The 23,596-nt window shown below is 37.0% G+C and overlaps 1 protein-coding gene across 2 annotated transcripts in view; it reads right to left on the reverse strand.

Moving 5' to 3' along the window:
• The window catches only part of Slc26a7 (solute carrier family 26 member 7), a 115,008-nt gene that overhangs the window by 86,106 nt on the left and 5,306 nt on the right, over nt 1-23,596 (reverse strand). For both annotated transcript variants that reach the window (XM_047557356.1, XM_047557345.1), the window contains exon 3: nt 7,186-7,296. In XM_047557356.1, coding sequence (XP_047413312.1) covers nt 7,186-7,296 — 111 coding nt within the window. The remainder of the gene's footprint in view (nt 1-7,185; nt 7,297-23,596) is intronic.

The following is a 23,596-nucleotide window of genomic DNA, read 5'->3' on the forward strand; positions in this document are numbered from 1 at the left end:
ACTTCTTAATGTAATTATGGTCTATTCATAAAATGTGTTTTACCTTTTGCTTTTCTCTTGTATTAAACAGAGGGAATGCCATGGGGTCTGTTCTAAAACAATCATCCAATCAAATTTTTCTTGCTAAGAACAGATGAAAATGTTTCGAAAAAATGAAAAAAATCTCTTATGAAGTTAGAAAGCAGAATAATTAAAAAGTAATAAGCTTTAAGAATTTCTAATTCTTTATTGTGCTCTTCTTTTGCATTAACCAAAAGAAAAACTCATTCTAAAACACCACATTGTCCAGAAAAAAAAAAGAAAAAAGTGTAGGCTTTATATTTGGCCACCTCTGAGCTGTAAACCATGCATCTCTGACTTTAATTTGTGCTCTCATAGGAAGTTTTCTGAATTTCAGGGTTTGTGGTTATTTTTATTTTCTTTTTAACCCAAAATATGCAGATAATTATGCCCACTTAATAGGCTAGGGATAGGGCAAAATAGCATATGTAATGCTCTTAATAAAGTACATAATGAATAGTATATAAATAGTTCTGAAACATATACATAAACATACACATATATGCATATAATACAAATATACACATATAATGTTTATATCTTATATATAGGCATGTATGCCTGAATAACAGAAATGCATTATAAACAATTTCCCTGTTGAGCAAATATCATCATTCGTTAAGTATACTTACTCAAACTAAGACAGATGTGGCATCACTAGGCTATGTAATCTTATGGGATAATGTTCTTACATGTCATTTGTTGTTGACTGAAATGTCGTTATGTGGCTCTTAACTGTGTATATGTGTATATAAAACTTAGAGATTTTGTGAAAATGCTGACTGTAGTTCAGCAGGTCTGAGGTAGAAACCAAGGTTTTGCATTTCTAACAAGCTCCCATGTAATGCTGACTCATGCAGCACAGTTTAGGTAGCAGTGCTTTAAACGACTGTTTACTGTCAATCTTTCCCCCATGACAAAGTTATGGGTACAAAAAAACAAATATTACATGTCGGGGTTTCGGCCGGACCCCTGGCCCTAGGTGGAGCCTGGCCAAGATGGCGCCTGGCAAGCTGCCAGTGAGGTTGAAAAACTGCTATTCTGCACGTATACAACTAACTTCACCTTGAGGAAGTCTCAGTAATTGGTCAGGGCCTCTGCATGATTCTTGCGTGATTCTTAGGTGCTTCAAGTTATACCCATATACGTCTATCTTTTCCCCACATATCATGAATATTCTAATTAGTTGATATAACCTATATAAGTGACAATAACTTCCCAAAAGGGAGGAAGAAAAAGAAGAATCAGCTGTTAATAAAGAAGTTTGCCACCCATCACGTCTCCGGGTCGTTCTTGCTGGCGAGAGCGATAGCTGGTGCCGAAACCCGGGAATCTACAGATAAAGTAAGAGGTAATTATTTATTTTCATTTATGACCTTGAGTCTGTCATTGGTATTTCATATTAAGACCTTGAGTCCGTCATTGGTATTTCATTTTAAGACCTTGAGTCCGTCATTGGTAGCCGGCAGTGAAGGGTAAAGAACCCAGAAAAAATTGAGTCTACATAGATAGATGCAGTGGTACCAAACTGTGTGTGTGGTGTGTTATTTTTGTGTTTGTTGTGTGGCTTGTTTGTGTGCTTGGAGCTCTTAGTGCTGTAAGATTTAATCATAGGAACAGAACTGTCTGGGACTGGAATGAAGCAGCCTCTTAGGGAGTTGTTGGGGAATCACGGAACGCTGCTGAAGGCAGAACAGCTTGAGCATTCCTTGATACCATAAAAAAGGTCTCTCCGTGGTTTTTAGATAAAGGGTTGTTAAATATATTCCTCAGTGGAAGCACCTGGGAGAGGATCTACGCATAACAAAAAAGCATAAGCTGTTACCTGTTGGAACTTTAGCCATTTGGTCCCTGATTATATCTTGCTTACAACATAAAGATAAACAAAATCTAAAGGGACCCCTGGAAGAGGGAAGTCAGGTTTTAGAAGAGATTAAAGAGAAACGGTTCTGTTCTCAGAACTCAGAAAGAAATAATAACTCAGAAGGGGAAGATTCAAAAGAGGAACTTTCAGGGGAGGAGCTAGAAAGGACATTTGGGAAGCTAACAATGCAGTCTAAGCGCCCTATTAATGATGACATTGACACCGGTGAAGACTCGAGACCTGTGGGCAATAGTTAAAAAAACACTCTTTTGTGGAGCCTCTGACTGAGGGCAGTCAGGTTTTGGAGAAAATATAAGAGAAAAGGTCTAATACATCAAAAAGGGCATCAATAAGATCAGGGACAAACAAAAATAAAAATGAAAGTGGGTGTAAGGAACAACTTGTTAGAAAGAGGGAAATCAGTTTAGGGGAGGGTCCCCCTAGGCAGAGAGCTCAGCAGCTCCATTCCTTAAAAGTAGTAAAAAATAATGTTTTGTGATTTTCTGCATTCAAACCTAACCTGATTTCTCAACCAGGAAAAAAAGGGTTAAAAAGTCCTGGGTGATCCTCCCTCCCCCTGCCACATTGGAATGTAACTACAGCGTCTCAAGGAGAAAAGGGGGGTAACCTAAAGATAAGAAGAAAAGAAGAAAAAAAGTGTCCGTTTTAAATTCCTGGGCCGCTGCATAAAACTGACTTATTCTTCAGGATTCTTGTTTTGTTTTGTTTTTTTCTTTAATGCTGTATTTTTGAGCTCATAATTTTAATCCTACATACCTAGGTTAATGATTTTATTTTTGATCAGTTCTATTTTTTATTCAACTGAAGTTTTTTAAACAGCTGTTTCATTGCAATGAACATTTACCTATAAAGTTACAAGGCCTTTGATTTTGTGTTATGTTTTATGTTGTGCTGTCTAATGTCCTGTTTTGTCTGCGTCAAAACTGAGAGCTCTTAAAATTAAAATTTAAAAATGGATCCAAATACTTTTATTCACGTGATTTAAAAGGGTTCAATTTAAATTGGGTAAACTAATAAAAGTAAAATATTTTTAAAAATAACTTACAAGTCTCCAGGTGGTCAAACTAATGAAATGTTAATGTTAAACAATGTCTAATATCAATTGCTTCTAGGACTTTTCTTCAGCAGGAAAGAGGCAACGGATCCTGTTCAGGACACTTGTCTGATATCTTGGTTTTTATAAAATAAATAAATTGGAGTTAACATGTATGGGATTACTCAAATGTGTTTGTAGAGACGTCTGGTTAATTTACAAAGTTAAAATGCTAATTGTTAAATAACATCAAGTACTCTTAACTCCTCAAATTCCATGGGGTATCATACTTAAACATTATTGGTGTTTTCATAGGTTGGTAAATAAAAGGGTTTAAACTTGCTTTGTGTCATCACTAAACTAAAAACAAGGTTACTAAGAGTTATATCCTAACAAGTGGAATTCTATATATAAAGGGTCCCAAAAGTTTCAACTGTGTTTCAATTAAGAGTACTATAAACAACAAAATATTTAATCTTATTAAAATAGGGTGATTTATCTAAATTCAAAAATTTCATAAGAGTTGTTTCAGTATGTGAACAAAAAGGGGTCAACAAATAGAAAAGAGAAAATAAAAGGTTCTGGGTTTAAAAATGTATTTAATAAAAAGGAAAAAAATATGTTTCTGGATAAGAAAGTCTATGTGTAATAAAGGACAAGTTTCAACAAGTCTGTGTGTAACTAAGTTGGTTGTGTGTATGTAAAACAGCTAAAGCTATTTAAGGTTTTTCCTAAGGTGAAATACTAATGTTCTGATATAAGCCAAAGTTTAATCTATATGGTAAAATGACATGGTAAAATGACAAGGATTTCTTAGAAACACCAATTCATTCTTAACTTTGTGTCTCTTAAGTTTTATTAAAAATAGGGGTTTATACAATTATGGTTAAGCAACTGTTAAAAATTTGTACTACGTTATAAAGTCTAAATTTTTCTTTAAAAACTAAAATTGGTAAGAACCAATTCCTCACTAAAATTAAAATAACTCTAACCACAAATGTACCTTATAACCCACAAAAACAAGGTATTGTTGAACATACTCATCTCACCCTCAAAAATACTCTTTATAAACAAAAAGGGGGAATAGAGGAGACCTTCAGGTCCCCTAAAGATAAACTTTCTCTTTGTCTCTTTGTTTGGGGTTTTTTTTTTTAACTGTGGGTAATAAGGGTAACCCGGTGCTTTACTGGAGCTGCGGCTCAGTTTGTGTGTTTCCACGGAATAAACTAACTTACAACCTCTTTTTAGTCTCTTAGGAGGAACAGTTCAACTATGTAACAAAACAACTGCTTCTCTCAATTGTACTTCAGATTTGTGCTATCTCTCAATGTTAAAATGCTTCTAGGTTCCTGCTGGCAGACTTAATGTGTGTTCCTACCTTCCTACCAGTCCCAGTCTATGTTACAGATGATGAATTGCCAGTATTGCTTTCTAGAAACAAGAGAGACTTTGGAATCACCGCAGCAGTCATTACCGCCATAGTTGCATCAGCGGCAGCAGCCACTGCGGCAGCTGTAGCCTTAACTACGTCTGTACAATCTGCAGCCACAATCAATAAGGTGGTTCAACAGACTGCTACAGCCTTATCTACTCAGCAGACAGTGGATCAACACTTAAAAGCAGGGATTCTTTTAGTGAACCAGAGGGTGGACTTACTTCAAGAACAAATGGACATTTTACAGAAACTGTTAAACGTGGGATGTATTTATCATCTGGCGGGACTGTGCGTTACACCTGTAGCTTACCATAACTTCAGCTATGCAGCAAACTTGTCTAGAATCTTGTCTGCTCAGCTACAAACAAATTGGTCTTATACATTTGATAATCTTACTGCTATTCTTAGATCTCAAATTGTTAGTCTCAATGCTACTAGAGTTAATGTAGCCCCTATGTCCGAAGTGCTAAGTTGGCTATCCTCTTCTTTCAGTTTTGTAAAACAATGGGCAGGTATGGGAGCCTTTTGTACACTCACGGTTATTACTGTTATCTTCCTCACACGCTTTATCATGCGCATGCGCCGAGATCAAACTAGAGATCGTATCATCTTCCATCAGGCCATGGCTGCCCTAGAGGCCGGCAGCTCCCCACAAGTGTGGCTCGCGAGGCTGGACCATTGACCAGACGGGTAAGGTAGTAGGTAACGCCGTACCGACCTAAGACAGGAGCTGTAGCATGCTCTACAGTTATCCGATGACGGGTAAGGACGGTAGTTGACCACTCCGCCTAAGACAGGCTTGGTCCCGAGCTTTTCTTTTAAAAGAAAAAAGGGGGAACTGTCGGGGTTTCGGCCGGACCCCTGGCCCTAGGTGGAGCCTGGCCAAGATGGCGCCTGGCAAGCTGCCAGTGAGGTTGAAAAACTGCTATTCTGCACGTATACAACTAACTTCACCTTGAGGAAGTCTCAGTAATTGGTCAGGGCCTCTGCATGATTCTTGCGTGATTCTTAGGTGCTTCAAGTTATACCCATATACGTCTATCTTTTCCCCACATATCATGAATATTCTAATTAGTTGATATAACCTATATAAGTGACAATAACTTCCCAAAAGGGAGGAAGAAAAAGAAGAATCAGCTGTTAATAAAGAAGTTTGCCACCCATCACGTCTCCGGGTCGTTCTTGCTGGCGAGAGCGACAATTACACACAAAAAAATTATTTTATGAGAAATTTTATGTGTCAATGTGGTAGGCAAAATTATGTCCCCCAAATATATCTACATGCAAATCCCTAGAACCTGTGAACATACTATGCTCCATGGCAAGGAATAATTTATGTTGCAGATGAACTAAAGTTTGATAATCAGTTGACCTTAATATGAGGAGATTTCCCTGGATTGTCCAGGCATATCCAATATAATCACAAGGTCCTTTAAATACGGAAGGTGGAGGCAAAAGATGAGAGTCAGAGAGAGATTTGAAGATGCTACACTGCTGCTTGAAGATGTAGGAAACCTCTGGAAGACAGAAAAGTCAAGCATGTGCATTTCCTGCTAGAGCTTCCAGAAAGAATGAAGCACTGCTGATACACTGTTAGTCCTGTGAATCTCATTTCAGATTACTGACTTCCAGAACTGAACAATAACATTTTCTTATTTTAAGTCACTAAACTGATGCTAATTTGTTAGAGCAGCATCCAAAAACTAATATAATCAATAACACAAAGTGACTCCTGGAGAAATGGTTGCAAAATGATTAGAGAATGAGATCTGACATACACAAAGTAAACAGAAATGTGTATATATTTCCATTTTAAAGTACTTTATTATTATTTAAGATTAAAGTATCATTTTTAATATTAGCTTTATTAAGCCTTATGAAGCAAGAACTAAATTAGACACCATTCATCAATTATCTAGTTCTCAGTATGATTATATGTAATTCAGCAAGAGGGCATCTTACTATCATAGAAGAAACAAATAGAGCCAGCTTTAAAACTTTGTACAGGTCATATAGATAAAAAACAGCAAATGAGACATATGCCCAGGTTTAACTAACACAAGGCCAGCCAGCTGTAGTATCAGAATAATTGTGGCTACTCATCTTTTAAGGCAAGATACATCCCAATTAAAGGGTATTACAGAATCTAGCCTGGAAGAAATCTAGAAGATCATTTACCCAAATATCAAACGCACGTAAAACATTTTTCAGTATTTAAATTACTAAATTTTATAGTCTTTTTTGTTTTTTTTTCTTGTTCTTACTTCCTCTTATCTCATTGTAAACTCTGCCCACTTTCATTTTTTTTATTTTTTAATTGATACTGAGAATTGAACCCAGAGGTCCTTAAGCACTGAGCCACATCCTCAGACCTTTTCCTTATTTTTTTATTTTGAGACAGGGTCTTGCTAAATTGCTCAGGTCCTCACTAAGTTACTGAAGTTGGCTTTTAATTTGCAATCCTCCTGCCTCAACCTCCTGAACCCCTGGGATTACAGACAAGCACCACCATACTCGGCTCCTTTCACGGTCTTTTTACAACTTAAAAGTGCAAAGAATCCTTAGCAATAACCTTGGTTACACAGTAAGATAGCAATAAATCACAGTGTACATTGACTATCCAAAACACAGAAATGTATAGAAGCAATATTTGCTGAGATTTTCCAACAGTGAAGTTAGAATTGTTTGGGAAATGTAATCAGTAAGGAACAATCACTTTGAGTCCCCTTTATTATTAACGTGAGAAGCATAACCATGGGTAGGAATTATTACCTGTGGCAACATGTCGTCCCATTCCAAATATGGCATAAATGATGGCAGGAAACAGAGACCCATATAAACCAAATACTGGGTGCACAGATGAGAGAATAGCAAAGGCCAACCCTGTGAAGAAGACCAAAACAATCAGGACCATCTTATAACACCAAGATACCATTGCATAATAGAATGGTTGATTTACTTAAGGCCAAAATAAAATAATTTAATTGTTCTATTTATTCAACTAAAGAATCTAGTATTATTTTCCTAAATGGGAGAAAATTACCCATTAGCTCATGTTTATGTTCAATTAATGTTACAGTGACTTGGCTAATTCATGAACATATCACTTCCCATTAACTGGACCCTAGTCTATCTCTCAGGTATAATTTCTTAGAGCGGTTAAAAAAAAAAAAAAAATCAAGGGTGCTCCTTCAATGATCAAGTAAGGAGTAACTTATAACTATTAGTTCCTCATAGATATTTCTGCCTATATAGTTTTTATGTTATATGAACATAGAAAAATTTTATAGATATGTCTAAATGACCACTGGTGGTTTGAATATGACCAAAACATGAATTAGAACAGGTTCATTAACGTGATCTCATCTGTAGTTGGTCCTTGGCATTAAGCAAGGACCTACCATGTTAGGTTCTGAAAAATCCATTTGAGTCTATCAATTTAATGTTGGACATGTGACTTGGTGTGAAGTACTTTATAAGTTACAAAGAGGAAGGAGGTGGCAATAGGATCTGAAATGTCTGCACTTGAGGACAGATCATTATTCACATTATGGGGCCTAATAGTCTAGTTCCAATATCATTCATTTTTACTGTTGAACTTTTACATTTTAAATTAAATCAAATTGAATTATATTTTTAAAATAACCTTTATAGTTATATATCAACTATTACTATATACTATATACTATTTTCCAAGTAGTATGACATTTTAGTAATGATTAAAATGGGCGAGAATTCTACCAAGGACCTTTTTCAAAAACTATCTCAATTGCTTGTTTATTGGTAGTGTATTTCTTAGTCTGAATGCAATAAAAGTGATTTCAAAGGAGTCAGTGGCAGAGGCTGCTCTAGAATCTCATATAGGCATGGTGAGAGTCACCAATCAGTTTTGTAGGGGACGGCATTAAGGTCAGGTCTTGGAACCAGGTTAGCACTAAAAGGCTGAATATCCCCTACCCCTTCATATTTTTATAACTTTGTAAAAAAAAAAAAAAAAAAAGTGCTGTATTTAGCCCAGAATTGCTAACACAGAAATACTTCAAAGTTCTCATTACAAGAAATAAGGCCAAGTGCCAGTAATTCCATGAGAGAAAGAGTTTGGAATTTGAAGAAAATACTAACAATAAGGCGCAATGAAAGGAAATTAAAGATTCAATCCTGTGCTATTCCTTAATGGTCGACTTAAGGTTCAAAGAAAAGGAGAACTGGAGGCACTGTTCTAGGTTAGCAATTAGAAAGTAGGGAGAGCTATCTAGTCAAATATGAAAGTGTTATACAATTTGTTCTCCCTCTTCCTCTTTCCCATCCTCTTCCCCTTCCCCTTCACCCTCCCACTCTGCTCCTCCTCCTCTTCCTTCTTTCCTCCTCCTCCTCCTCCTCCTCCTCCTCCTCCTCTTCCTTCTTCTTCTTCTTCTTCTTCTTCTTCTTCTCCTCTTCCTTCTTTCCTCCTCCTTCTCCTCCTCCTCCTCCTCCTCCTCCTCCTCCTCCTCCTTCTTCTTCTTCTTCTTCTTCTTCTTCTTCTCCTCTCTCTTTCTTTCTCTTCCTCCCCCAAAACTTGTCTTTCTCTTTTTATTTTTCAGTTTATCTCACTTATGTTCTCATTAAAAAAAAGTTGGTGGAAATATCTGGAATCCCTTAACATTTGGCAGTGGGAAGATAGGAATCTTGAGTCACTCCAAATGGCCCATCAGCTGCACATTTCATTTCCTCCTTGACATTCCAATCTTACCTCAGAACTTTTCATTTATAAAACCAATTAATTCCCTTCTTAGTTGTGCTACATCAGATTGTGTTTTCTATCACATACAAGAAGACATTTCCAAATGACAGCCTTCTAAAATTTTCCTTACACGAAATTTCTAGAATGTTTTTGCCTCATATTTATGGTTTTATGGAAATACAAATAACATTTATTTGTAGTTGCTGCTACAAAAGATAACTAAACCTTAAGATGGGGAATGAATGATTGAATCCAAAGATTTCCAAGAACAGAAAATGGTGAGTAATACATGGGCAAAAATGCATGAGGAATGGATGTTTGAGGAGTGAAGTTGAGGAGACCATTTTAGGTTGTGGGACCTGTTCAAAGGCACAGAGTTCTAAAAAAACTTGCTTAGCTCTGGAATATGGAGTCATTTGGTGCGCTCACAAAAGGGATTCATGTGAGACAGTGCCAAGAGATGGTAAAACATACATTAGATAGTAAAGTATTTTATGTATTAAGTGGTTAGGAATTTAACCTGTGATTCAAGATGGTGGACATTTGAACCTTTAGGACCTCCTCTCACCCAGCTTCTTCTCTGTTCTGATAATCCATCAGATTAGAGAAGAAATGGCTGGGCCAAGAAGGAGAAACTCCAGTCAAAGTTCATTCCAGGTGCTTAACTGTATTCTCCGATGCCAAATGAGATGCAACACACCAAACAAGAGAGGAATTGACTCACTTTTCCTCAAGAGCTGGAGGGAAAACTAGGATTTCACCACTGCTTGAGGAGGAAAAGGATGGCATCGAAAACATGAGGTTCCTCAGAGAATGGCAGTCCAATTGACCTGCCAGACTTCTGAAAAGGCCTGCATCCTGTGGCTTGGAGAGGAACCACTGCAGGACATAGAACTTTTTCATGACCAGGAGAAGATGTTTGCTCAGTACTGTCCTGAAAGAATCTGCTGTGCCTTCTACAGCTTCTTGTTCGTCTCTGCTTGAAAGATCCTAATAACCAGATCTGTGTAGATAGCAAGAGAATTTAGATCCTAACCATGACTAACTTCAGGGTTCTCAAACTGACCCAAGAAAGGCCAAATGACATAAAAGCTAACTCTATCTGAAGAAAAGAATGATGGCCTCAGTGACGTGAGAGGCACATCTCACATGCAAATTTTAATTTTTTTATTTATGTAATGACATGAAAATTTTACCTCAGTAAAGTGACTTTAAAAAAAAAAAAGAAGCAAGAAGTCTCAAAGATATGTTAGAAAAATAACAAAAATTTCAACTTTCATGAGCCCATAAGTGTCACATACATGATTAAAAAGCAAATCAGCACGCTGGGGTTGTGGCTTAGTGGTAGAGCGCTTGCCTAGCATGTGCGAAGCACTGAGTTCAATTCTCAGTACCACATATAAATAAATAAAATAGGGGCTGGGGATATAGCTCAGTTGGTAGAGTGCTTACCTTGCAAGCACAATGCCCTGGGTTCAATCCCCAGTAGTGAAAGAAAGAAAGAAAGAAAGAAAGAAAGAAAGAAAGAAAGAAAGAAAGAAAGAAAGAAAGAAAGAAAGAAAGAAAGAAAGAAAGAAAGAAAGAAAGAAAGAAAATTAAGTCCATTGACAACTAAAAAAAAAAAAAAAAAAAAAAAGCAAATCAGTTAATCAGTTGTGTTGCTTGGGTTCAACCACAGAACTACCACATGTCACAAGGCTAACAGTGTCTGACTGGATGTGAGCAGGAGGACAGCAATGGTAAAAAAAAAAAAAAAAAAAAAAAAATACAGCAAAATCCCTGGATCAGGTCCTGAAGAGACTGGCCAAATGAGCCAAAGTCTGAAAGCCCAGTCAACACCAAAATTTAAGTGGTGAAGGAACTGCCTGTGCAGAGAGAAAAGTAGATAAGAAAAGTACATAAGGAAGCTAAAGCCAAGAGTATATGGTGATTCCACAGAAATGGCATTCCTAACTAAGGCCAAAAGTGTCCCTTGACTCTGACAACAGAGAGGCTGCTGGTGAAATCATAAAGAGCACTTCCTAGGGGAACAGTGGATGAGGAATCAAGTAGGAACAGGTAGGGCATGCCTATGAGTAGAAGGAGAACAGGCAGGAAACATGAACCACACTTGAAAAAATCCTATTTTTAAAGAGAAGAAAGACAGAGCTAAATGGGGACAAGGAATCAAAAGAAGTTGAATTATTTAATTAGTTCGAAGATAAAATAAGCCTTATCCTGGGGGCAGTTTCAGGTTTCTTGAGTCCTAAATCTTATACATTTTGAGAGACTTTCTAGGAAAAGATTAGTTACTTAATTACTTATCTTACACAAAATAACCTTAAACATAAGATTTGAAGTTCTAAAAGTAATAGAAGAAAACACAAGGGAAAAATTCTGTGACATTGGTCTGAGCCACGAAGTCTTTGTTTTTTCTTTTTTCTTTTTTATTATTATTTTTTATTTTTTATAGACTGCATTTTGATTCATTGTATACAAATGGGGTACCTCATTTCATTTCTATGGCTGTGCACAATGTAGATTCGTACCATTCATGTAATCATACATGTACATAGGGTGATGTCTTTGACTGTAACCTCAACTGTAGACAATAAAAGTAAAAAGAGACAAAAAACATCATACCAAACTGAAGCATTTTATACAGACAAGGAAATGATTAACAGATTGAAGAGAAAACCTATAGAGTGGGAGAAAATATTTTCAAATCAGACCTCTGATAAGGGGTTAATATCCAAAATATATAAAGAACTCAAGCAACTCCACAGCAAGAAAGCAATACAATAAAATACTATGTAAAGGATCTGAAGAGAAATTTCTTAAAAGAAGACATACAGAGGACAATTGATACATGAAAAAAAATTCTGAACATCACTAATCACCAGGGAAATGCATGAGATACCATCTCACACCTGTTAGAAGGGCTAACATCAAAAAGTTACAAGATAATAAGTGTAAGTGAGGATGTGAAGAACAGACAATCCTTGTGCATTGTTGGTGGAAAAGTTTGTGCAACCATTATGAAAATTTGTATGAAAGTTCCTCCAAAAACTAGAAATAAAGCCAGGTGTGGTGGTGCATGCCTGTAATCTCAGCAGCTCCAGAGACTGAGACAGGAGAATCATGAATTCCAAGCCAGCATCAGCAACTGAGCAACTAAGCCCTAAGCAACTCAGTGAGATCTTATTTCTAAATAAAATATGGGGATGTGGCTCAGTAGTAAAGCACTCCTGGGTTCAATACCTGGTTCGTTAAAAAAAAAAAAAAAAAAAGGTAAAACTCCCATAAAAATCCACCAACCTAAGTACTGAGTATATATATCTATATATCCAAAGAAAATGAAATCAGTCAATCGAAAGCATATATGTCCTCCCATGTTCATGGAGCATTATTTAACAATAGTCGAGGGATTAACCAGAGTGTACACTAATAAATGAACAAATTTTTTAAAATGTGTTACATATGTGTTTGTGGGTATAGTATATATATATATATACATATATATATATATGTGTGTGTGTGTGTACATGTGTATAAATACACACACATACACATACAAACAGTGCAATACTACTCAGCCTTAAGAAAGAAGGAAATCCTGTCATTTACAACCACATGGATTAACCTTGAGGACATTACGCTAAATGAAATAAGCCAAGCACAGAAAGACAAACACCACATGATCTTATTTATATGTGGAATCTAAAAATGTCAAACTCATAAAGTTTGAAGGCTGGAGGTGGCAGGATTATAGATGTTGGTCAAAGGATACATAGTTTCAGTTAGACAAGAGAGATAAATTCAAGAGCTCTACTGTGCATCATAATGATTATAATAAATAATAACATATACTTGAAATTTCTAAGACAGTAGATATGAAGTATTCTCATTATAGAAAAGGTAATACATGTGCTAATTAACTTGGTTTAGCCATGCTACACTATATACATATACCAAACATTATTTGGCACTCTATAAACATACATAATTTTTAAGTTTGTTTTATAATATTGATAAACTATAATTTATGTTATTTATAACCAGCTAATAATATCACATTGTTTAAACTGTTGAATTAAGAAACTCCCTATTGGGTTGGTGATATAGTTCAGTTGGTAGAGTGCTTGCCTTGCAAGCACAAGTCCCAGGTTCAAATCCCCAGCTGCAAGAAAAAAAAGAAAAAAGAGAAAGTCCCTATTAAAATTCTTGATATTTTCAGGATTTTAGGGCATTTCAGGTTTTCTTGTGCAGAAACTTAAATATTTAAATTACAGAATTAACTCGCCAGTGTCTTGATGATGTCTTTGTTATAGATCCGTATCAGAAGTTTTATTTTATCTCTGTTAATTTCAGTATTTTGTGGCAACTTCCTCTTAACCAGATCTCACAAAGACTCTCCAGCCTCTCCAGTATCACTGTAAATAAGGAATTGAACCCCAGGGAAATTGGGCTGGGAAGAAATAGTGTTCTTAATCAATTTCTGTTAGAATATTTTACTTTCAAACATTTATGACTATGTGAAAACATTGACCTTGGAAGGGGCAGATGCAAATGGGGATGTAATATTGAACAAGATCAATATTAAGCAGATATATGCAAGTATAATGAGTTCTGTACATGATTTACCAGGACAGTGGTAGAATGATTACTTTCCAATGAGAGGGTCTTTAGGAACTAATGCCCCATATTGAGAGAGCCAGGTTCTAAGACAGACCAACAAGTAGAATGTTTTGTGAACATTGTTGGAATTATAAAATGTGTTTCCTATGAAAGAGGGATTTCTGAGGGTGTTTAGGAAAACTGACCATGTAGATATCACTCAAAGTTCAAGCAAGAAAGGAGGATACATGTCACAAATGAGAAACCAGAAGGGAAAGGAAAGATGATTGAGAAAGGGTTCAATTTCACATGGTACCCAAGGCTAACAGGAGCCTGGTGCAGGTAAAAACTCAAATATGCAGAAAAAAATGCCATTTCTTTGCTTTTTCTTACCATTTTTTCTTTGGAACCTGAAAATACCTGATTAGAAAGAGCAATGGGCAGTCCCTGTTTCCCATGTCTGGATATGACATGGAAGAAAACCACAAGTCTGTGGTGCATGAAAGGAAGTGGACGATAAGATAGAGTGCATTAAAAACATCAGCAATTCAAGGCTTTGGCTGAGAGCCTTAAATAGATTGTTGGTAAAAGAACTGTTTCTGCTTCAGTAAAGTTTAATCCAAGTGGAAAGAACGACAGTCAACTGTGAGTCCTAATAAGAATTTTAGCATGACTTCTAATCCAGGAAGCACAGCTCTTGGAGGGGAGAGAAATGGTCAGTCAGAACCACTGGTAAACCCAGAATAAAGAAGACATCTTGACTATGAGAAGGCCTGATCCGGGGGAGAATGTTGATGAGCACTGCTCCCTGCTCCTGATGTCTCTGGTAGTCAAGAATCCAGGCTTTATGAATGGGGCCCACAGCACCATATTAAGGATTGATTCTTTGAAAAAGTGAAAAATGTCATATGAATGCAAGCTAACAGTAATAAAATGCACAAATGCAGCGAATTTGTTTTCTCAAACAGCACTTGGAAACTCCATGAATGATTTTTTTTCAAGATCGTTAATAAAAATGGCAAGGTTTTCTTCTTGTCACATCTATTTTAGTATTTTTAGTAAAAGGGTATTACATAACAATATTCAACATTGTAATTTTAGTGGGGAGAGGAAGTATCTCTTAGCTTATAATGATAGTATTATATAAGTAAACATCAGATAGTACATGTAAGATAGTAACACTTTTCAGAATATGATTTAACTTACTTTGAAACAAGATTGTAACAGCCAAATTTCTCTGAAGAGGTTGTTACTGCTTGAAGATAATCACATACTACCATTAGTTAGCTCATGGGCTTCAAGTGGATAAGAATGCAATACCATATACTAATGCTCACATGAAAATGAGGAAATACCAAACAGGGGAAAAGGTGCACTTTGCTAATCTCTGACTCTCACCAAGACTGAGCAGCAAAACTGTCTGGTCAGACCAGGGCATAAGCTGGCACCCAGACCAGCACTCCCTTCTTACACAATTCAGTTCAAGAGCAGAAGAAAGCAATAATGATGCTTCTCACTGCATACTGCCATTATCCAGCAATATCCCAGACAGTTTGTGCACAATAAATTAAATGAAAATGATATTGGACCCACAGGACACAAAGAGTTGTTAAAATATTCTTTTACCCAGTCATGGACATAAGTGCTGGCTTGCCTGCCTAGCGACCCAAATACAATGACACAAGGAGCGTAACATGCTACTTAGCTGATTTGCCATCTCTTTCTTGTCTCTTTGGGATTCTTTTGTTTCTGATTCTGTTTTTTAACTGGGTAGGCTGAGGGGGACATGGAGAGCAAGAAGTGGAATAGAGACAGAATATGTACACACTCATACGTAGAGGATCTGCAGATGCTAAAGGATATCTTTCTAGTAATTGATTTCAGTAATTGATAGAAATAAGTTTGAAGTACCCATTTGCTGACAAATGGGTGGTGGGGGTATCCTTAAAATTTTGTATGAAGCCTAGAACTTCTCTAACTTATTTTGGAAGATTTCTTGCAAAGCTGAAGATCTCCATCTTCTCACCTTCAAGTAGCAGTGCTAAAACATACAAGTAAGAAAACATCTGCCTAGAATTAAGCACCTACTATGTGCTAGATAAGGTGATATATCAATTAGCAACCCAGATAAAAATCTATGCCTTTGTGGAGTTTCTATTTATAATCTGCACTTATTGGTTTATGCTCTCATAGGGAACAGTTGATGATAATCATAGCATTTATCAAACATCTCAGTTATACTAGATTCTGCCGTGAGTACTTTATCTTCTCTCATTTTTCCTCAAAGCAACCCTGTATACTAGGTATTATTATCCCTATTTTGCATAGTTTAGAGCAGCTAAAGAACTTGCCTAAGTAATATAGGCAGAGTCCAAAACTGAGGTCTCTTTGATGGTTATTCCACAAGTACTTATAAAGCTCTTACTATGTACCCAAATACATAGTACTTTCTATCTCCATAGGAGATACAAAGAAGTGGAAACAACCTAAGTATCCATTAGCCAATGAATGCATAAAGAAAATGTGGCATGTATATGCAGTGGAGTGCTATTCAGCCAAAGAGAAAGAATGAAATCCTGTCATGTTCAACAGCATGAATGGAGCTGGAGATCATTATGTCAGGTGAAGTAAGCAAGTCATGCACGGAAGGACAAGCACTGTATGATCTCACTCATATTGCAATGTGAAAAGTTTATCTCATAGAAACTGAGAGTAGAACTGTGATTACTAGAGGCTGGGAAGGGGAGCAGAGGGGATATAAGGAAAGGGAAATGTTACTCTTAACTACATTGCAGTTAAGAGTAAGAAGGGCTGATGTTGTTTACTCCTAAGACTTGAGGAAGAAACCTTGCAAAGATTATAGGAAGAGAAGGAAAAAAATATTCTAGGAAAAATCCTGAAAGGAAGAGACCCCATGACCCTACATGGTACTGACAAAAAGAAAGAGTTGAATAGATGAGTGGCATTTTTGTAGCACTTAGATGTTGTCAATATCCTCTCTAGAAGGTGTCCTCAAGGCTTCGATACCATACTAAAGGGAAAAATTTATACTCGTAGTTGATTTGGTCAAGAAGATCTTTCTTTCAAAGTAAGAGACAAATTAAACCCTTCATCCAAGTATATTTTTTGTGTGTAAAAAGACAGCCCCAGTACAATCTTGGAAGTACGTAAATCTGGGATGAATGTAAAGAATCAAGGCCATAAAGTCAAAATGGTACAATCCAGTGGTCAAGGCAGCAGAAAGGTTGATCACAGATTTCTGATCTCTGCCTGAAGCTTATCATCTTTTTTAAATTATTTTTTTATTTTTACAGACTGCATTTTGAATCATTGTACACAAATGGAGTACATTTTTCCCCCCTCTGGTTTTATACGATGTAGATTCATACAATTTATATAATCATACATGTACATAGGGTAATGATGTCTGTCTCATATCACCATTTTTCATACCCCACCTCCCTCTCATTTCCCCCCTGTAATCTAAATTTCCTCCATTCTTTTACTCAAAGTACAGTAGATCTGATATAATACCTTTTGGTTAGTAGGCCAATAGTATAGATGTTATTGAGACCAGACAATTATCCTTAAAAGTCAGTTTTCCTTTCTGTCACATGGAATTCTATAATTATCATTGATCACTTTACTAGGATTCAAAAATAGCTAGTTTGGATGCAAATAATATTTATAAATTAGGTTCTCAACACTCAAGGTAAGTTTCTATATGTAGGTAGACCCATTCTTTAATAACACAAATTATTTAAATATATCCCAAAGTAATGGATCACTTATCAAATGCTAAAATATTAATTATATGTTTAATAATTGTGCTAAAATAATAATCAGACTAGGCAGTATATTCAACACCCTTCAAGACTTAGATTGCATTACATCCTATAGCCCACAAATTTTTAATAATGAGGTCATATTTAAAGTCGATGTCAGCAAAACTCCCCATTGTCTTCAAAGTTGAGAGGCACTAATGGGCTGAGATTTTGCTAACCACTTGATCCTCCGCATTTAGTTGAAAAAGAAAATGTCAAATAACTTCACCAATGGTCCTAGGATAATCCACAGGTAGGCCAAGAGACCAACCTGCTGTTTTAACATGAGGATGGGGACATCAACACATAACCTTCAATGACAGCTGCTACCTCCCTGCTCATACACTAGGTAGAACTTAAAGAAGACTCAGAGCGATCAATACTGCTGGGTCCCTAGACTGTAACTCAGACCTCTTTCTACCAAGAATCTTGGATCAACATTCTAATTCTGATTTGCTCCTACACTTAACATAAGATTTCAACACTTTATTCCCTAGTTTTACCTTTTTGGTCCTGGTCCCACAGGTTGACATTCAGACACTAAACTTTCATTCACCAGGCTGTTTGCATGTGTTAGCTAGCCTCCCTGAGCTTGACCCCAATTCCAGGTCAGGATTCTATGTCTCTCCATACGTGGTATCACAACTCAACTCAATCTGTAGAGAAGAAGTTGTCCAACCCCTTTCTTTCCACTACCTTCCACCTTCCTACCCAAGAGAAGGGCTGCTAATGATAAGGATCAAATTTGAACACTCCGAAGAGAACACACATTTCCTGGTGGAAGAAGGCCATGTCCAAGAGTTTATGTTTTTCTCTCTTCTACTATTTCTTAATCCATGCTATTGGCATGATAAAAGGACCAGGGCCTGCCTCAAAGTAAGCTCTGATATGTTTCTCTTTCTCTTTCCACAAGCACATTTAAACCTTAGCTTTAAAAACCTTAGATATCAGTTCTGCACTGTTTTTCTGCACTCTGGTGTTGCTAGAGCTAACTTTGCACACTAATTCAGCAAATAAAGTGGGACACTGGTTGCCATTTCCTAAATGTTACCTGTGTATATAGTTCCCTAGAGATCCCCTCTAGGGAAAGAGGAATGAGTAGGATTTGATTTCTTAAAATGATAAATATAATGATAAAGATAATACCAATACCTATAGTTAATCAAATTTTGCTAGCTTTTTTAAGACCACTACTTTGTCCTCCATATCTATCCAATTTTTACCACCAAACATTCATTTCATGTTATACTATATAGAAGGAACTGTACTAGTCTTCATATTCCTAAATAAAAGCAGAATTCTTTGGCAGTTCCTTGGGTTATGCAACCTACTCAAGGCAAAAAATGGCTGAAACCAATACTCTGTAAACTTTCATTAAGAAAATGTTCCCACCCTTACATACGCTCACCAGAGTGATATCTTCAAGGTTGAAATAACAAGATCATATTCTCATACACTTTTGTACGCATTTCTGAGGAAAGAAAAAATAATAAGCGCCTTGTGGGCTAGATTGTTGTCTTATACTTTTCTGTCTCTTTCTAAGAACATAATAAAAGACTATATTCTGTCCAATATTTTTTAACAGAAATGAACAAAGACCCTAGCAAGACAGATTTCAATATTCTTGAAAACAAAATAATTAGGTAGTGGTAGGCACTTCCAAGAATTACACATACAAAATCAAACCCAAACTGTGTGGGTAATGATGAAAGTTATTTCCATCTGGTAACTGGTTTGTGGTGGTCTTAGCATTGTTATTAGCAAACCACAGTATAGCCAGCTGTCTGGTTCACACTATCAGCAGGCTCAGGGTTAAGCAATATTACAAGTGGGTCTCCCAGGGTAAATTTACATATATTCAAGAACCACTACTGCATGAAAACAAAATTCCTATCAGTACATGTTCTTTTGGCTCACAGGCACTTATTAATCAAAGGTCAGTGGCTATAATCACTAGAAGGGGTAAGGTAAATTACACTAGGCTTTCATGCTCTAAATGGCTATCCATGGAGATCTCACAAGCATAAAAAGAATTATCGTGATCTGGAAGCGATCTAAGAAATTGAGTCTGAGAAACAGGAATAGATAGTAAGTTTCTCTGCTGCCTGACCAAATTTATTTTTATTAAAGTTTTACATAGATAATAGAGGGACAAAACTATAAATGAGTAGATACCTTAACTGACTAGCAATGAATTTTGATGCCTCTTAATTAGAAGCATGGATTTTGAAGTCAGAAAGACTTGCATTTAAACATTCCCTCTGTCATATTGAAATGTATTGCCTTAGAAAATTAATCAGTCTTCCTTCATCTGTAAAACATAGGTAATAACAGCATCAAACTCTTAAGGTGTTTATAAAGGCTAATATAATACACAATGAATGCTTATCACAGCATATGGCAAATTTAGGTATTTAGCAAATGTAGTTATATTTATTACTATCTGGGAAGTTGCCACAAAGACAATGGGCATCAGACTGTCTCTGAGAGATGTTCAGACAGAAGAATTTATAGAACATGACTAATAGAATATGGCTCTTAAAGGGAAAGGGCAATAAGGATCATTCCCAGATTTCTAGCATGACAACTGGATAGATAGGGGGGTAACTTCCATGATAATAAAGATAGAGGATAAGGACTGGTTTTAGGAAAGAAAACGAAATGTTTGGTTTTAAATGCATCCTTGGAAGACATTCTGATGATGTCCACTAGACAGATGAATATTTCTATCTAGAACTGGAAAGAGAAAATTGGGCTGGAAATATATTTCTACAATTTGCCAGTAGAAAATTGGCAGTTGAAGCCATGGAAATGGATTAGCTCTTGAAAAGCAAAATATATAGAGAAAAGAAAAGACGACCAAGCATTCACATTGAAATGAGAAAAAAATGTCATTGTGTTTTTTATTGAGAGAAATGATATTAAGATGAGATGAAACTGTGCTGCTAAAGCTCTAGTGAATGGGGATAAAGTCTTTCCTGGTGGGCAGACATCGCCAGTGTTACAAAGCTTAGGAGAGCTCAAGCTGGGTCTTGCTCTGTTGGAACTCAGAATGGGAGATAATAAGTATCTGCAATGGTGCCCCAGACTGCAGGTGGTCAGGGTGAGAGGTGGCATCTATATGGATAGAAGAGATCAAAGATGAGACAAAAGAGCCAAACCAGTTGAAGTTTCAGGTTCATGATACTAGTTATAAGTTCTGGCACTAGGAATTTCCTAGTACTAGTTACAGATTCCATGGTACTCTGTCCCTTTTATTGTCCCTTTGTCTTTATTAAATTCTCAAACATTTTATCTTATGTCATCTCTGTTACATGGTAAAACATCGTTCACTTATGCTTAAACCAGTATTAAAGCACATCTCCCCTCCCTCTCTCATCCTAACCAACTCTGGCAGGGGGCCATTATCAACCCTAAAGGAAAAGAGCAATATCTCCACGTGTAAGTGTTCTTCCTGCCATCTGAGCTCTCTTCAGGATTCAACCTGGGCTTTAATTTGTCAAGGAAGGTAGCATGTCACCATGCGAAAGGGCTGCTGACCATTGATGTGAAGGGAGGCCCAGAGTCAGCCACAGTCCCACCCAGGTAATGTTTGCCATGCTAGAAACATCCAGGGCAACAGAAGGCAGCCAGAGAGAAAGACTGAGGCTTGGCAAGTCAATGTTTGAATCTGTCTTAGCAGTACTAAAATTGGGGGCAATTCACCTAATGTTCTGAACCTCAAACTCCTCTCTCATGAAAATATAAAATACAATAATATTTATCTTACTGGGTTTCATAAGATGTGCAGTATATTTAGGGAGTAATAGCACTCAAATGTGTCATTAAAGTGATTAGCAGAAACCCAACTTAAACCTACTTAAACAAAGGAAAAAGCTATATGTACATGCAAGTGAAGTCATGGCTGTTTTAGTTGTCATCAGGACTGTTCCTCTCTGCTGTGACCTATCTTGGAGGTCCTGGGAAGCCACTGAGGTGCATCATCAGCTCCAGCACAAAGGAGAAAGCTGTCTCCTCCCAAAAGTTTCAACATGCATGTTGGGATCTAGACTGACTGGACCACATTTTATTACCATTTTTAAATAATAAATTACTAATCTTTTTTTATAATAAACCCATACCCTTGTGCCTAGAGTGCAAATCTTATTTCAGAATCAGTCACTGGCCAGAAGTAAGGAATTGTGCCAGTTATCACACTTTGGGCCCCACACCTTCACCTGGACCAATAACTGTCTGGATCCAGCTCTCAACACCAATACACATTAGAATCAGGAAAGACTACAAGAAGAAGTGAAAAAGAAGAAAAGATGCCTAGGTCTGATCAAACCCTCCAGAAAAATCTGATTTAATTATTCAAGGTGGGACCCAGGAACTACTGTTTTATGAGTCCCAGTTAATACCAAAGGGCTCTCAAAGTTGAAGGTCCTGGTTTAGAAGCATTCAGTTCACTGATCAGCCTGGATAGACTCCATCACTAGAGCCAGAAGTAGAACCACACTTAAACCATGTACTATAAATGGAAGAGGCATTCTTCCTTGTTTTAGTCAGCTACTTTGTCACTGTGACCAAAAGGCCTGACAAGTACAATGTGGAGGAGGAAAAGTTTATTTGAGGCTTATGGTTTCAGAGGGCTCAGTTGGCAGAACACCATGGTGGAAGGACATGGTGGAGGAAAGTAGCTCAGGACATGACCACCGGGAAGCACAGAGAGCAATACTTCCCAGGGGCAAAATATAAGCCCCAGTGACTTATTTTCTCCAACCCCTATGTGGCTACATTTACCACCCAGTTAATCCATCAATGGATTAATCCACTAAATTACACCTCTCATAATCATTTCACCTCTAAATGTTCTTACATTGTCTCCCAAATGAGCTTCTGAGGAGAACCTCATATATAAACCATAATATTGCCCAAAACAAATCTGAGGCACAGCTACTAAAGACAACAGGGATGGAATGTAGCTGGCAAACACAGAAGTCTACTACTCCATAGGTCACACACCTCATCCTCACTGCTATTATTACAAAACTTCAAGTTCTTAACACCCTAAAAAGGAAGATCATGGCTTTTCCATGTGGACAACTCAAAATATTAAAGGGGGTATCATCCCAATAAATGTACTTTTGATATCTGAGTCATCATTTTTCTACATTGATGACAAAGAAAATCAGAAGTGCCGAATGCAGGCTGAAGCAATAGTGAGGTCATGGGATGAGGAGAAATGGAGCCAAAGGGAAAAAATAGCTAAGTGTCACTAGTGCCTAATTATATTTCATGGGGGTCATGGAAAATATATTTTAGATGTACATAAGAATATTTAGCTGCCTTTGTTCCTGGAGAAAAGTCACTAGCAGGAAGATGCAGTGATTTAGGGGGTTGGATTAGAGATACAGTATTAGTATTCTGTATCCCCAAGGCTGAGCGCATGCAGGGAAGAATTCCCAGACAAGCCTTTAATCTTCTCAGTGCAGTATGCTTCAGGAATTTCCACTTATTGTTCCACATGTCACTAAGCTGCCCTCAGGAGTGCAATGAAGCTCAGCTTCCACACATATGTTTTGGTGCCAGTAATGCCACACATTCTGCATAATTATAAGGAACATCCATCGTTTGTCTGTGGCCCAAAACTTTGTGGTTTGAACATCAGGCAACCCTATGGCAGTTTAAAAATTTCATGGTTGTGGAACAAAAATTCTAGGTGATCCCTTGGAATGCAAGGCAAAACACTCTCATATTCCTCCCCAGGAGATCCGGTTCTTATACGGCAAGTCATGCGTTTTAGTTTCCACCCTGTCTCAGAGCTTGAGTTTTCAGGTTGGAACACAGTAACTCCCAAGTGGTTGTGTTGGCTAGAATGTGAACTAAGCAGTCTACACACCAGTCTGATGCTGGCTAACTTGCCAACCAATGTTGGTAACATATTTTGTGTGGATGACATTCTCTACAAATGTTTGCTCATCTTCAAAACACATTCAGTAGTGAGGACCTTCAAGACATCAGCTAAAGCACATTATGGCAGAAGACACCTATAGCAAATGTC

The sequence above is a fragment of the Sciurus carolinensis genome, chromosome 1, assembly GCF_902686445.1.
Source record: "Sciurus carolinensis chromosome 1, mSciCar1.2, whole genome shotgun sequence".
NCBI lineage: Eukaryota > Metazoa > Chordata > Mammalia > Rodentia > Sciuridae > Sciurus > Sciurus carolinensis.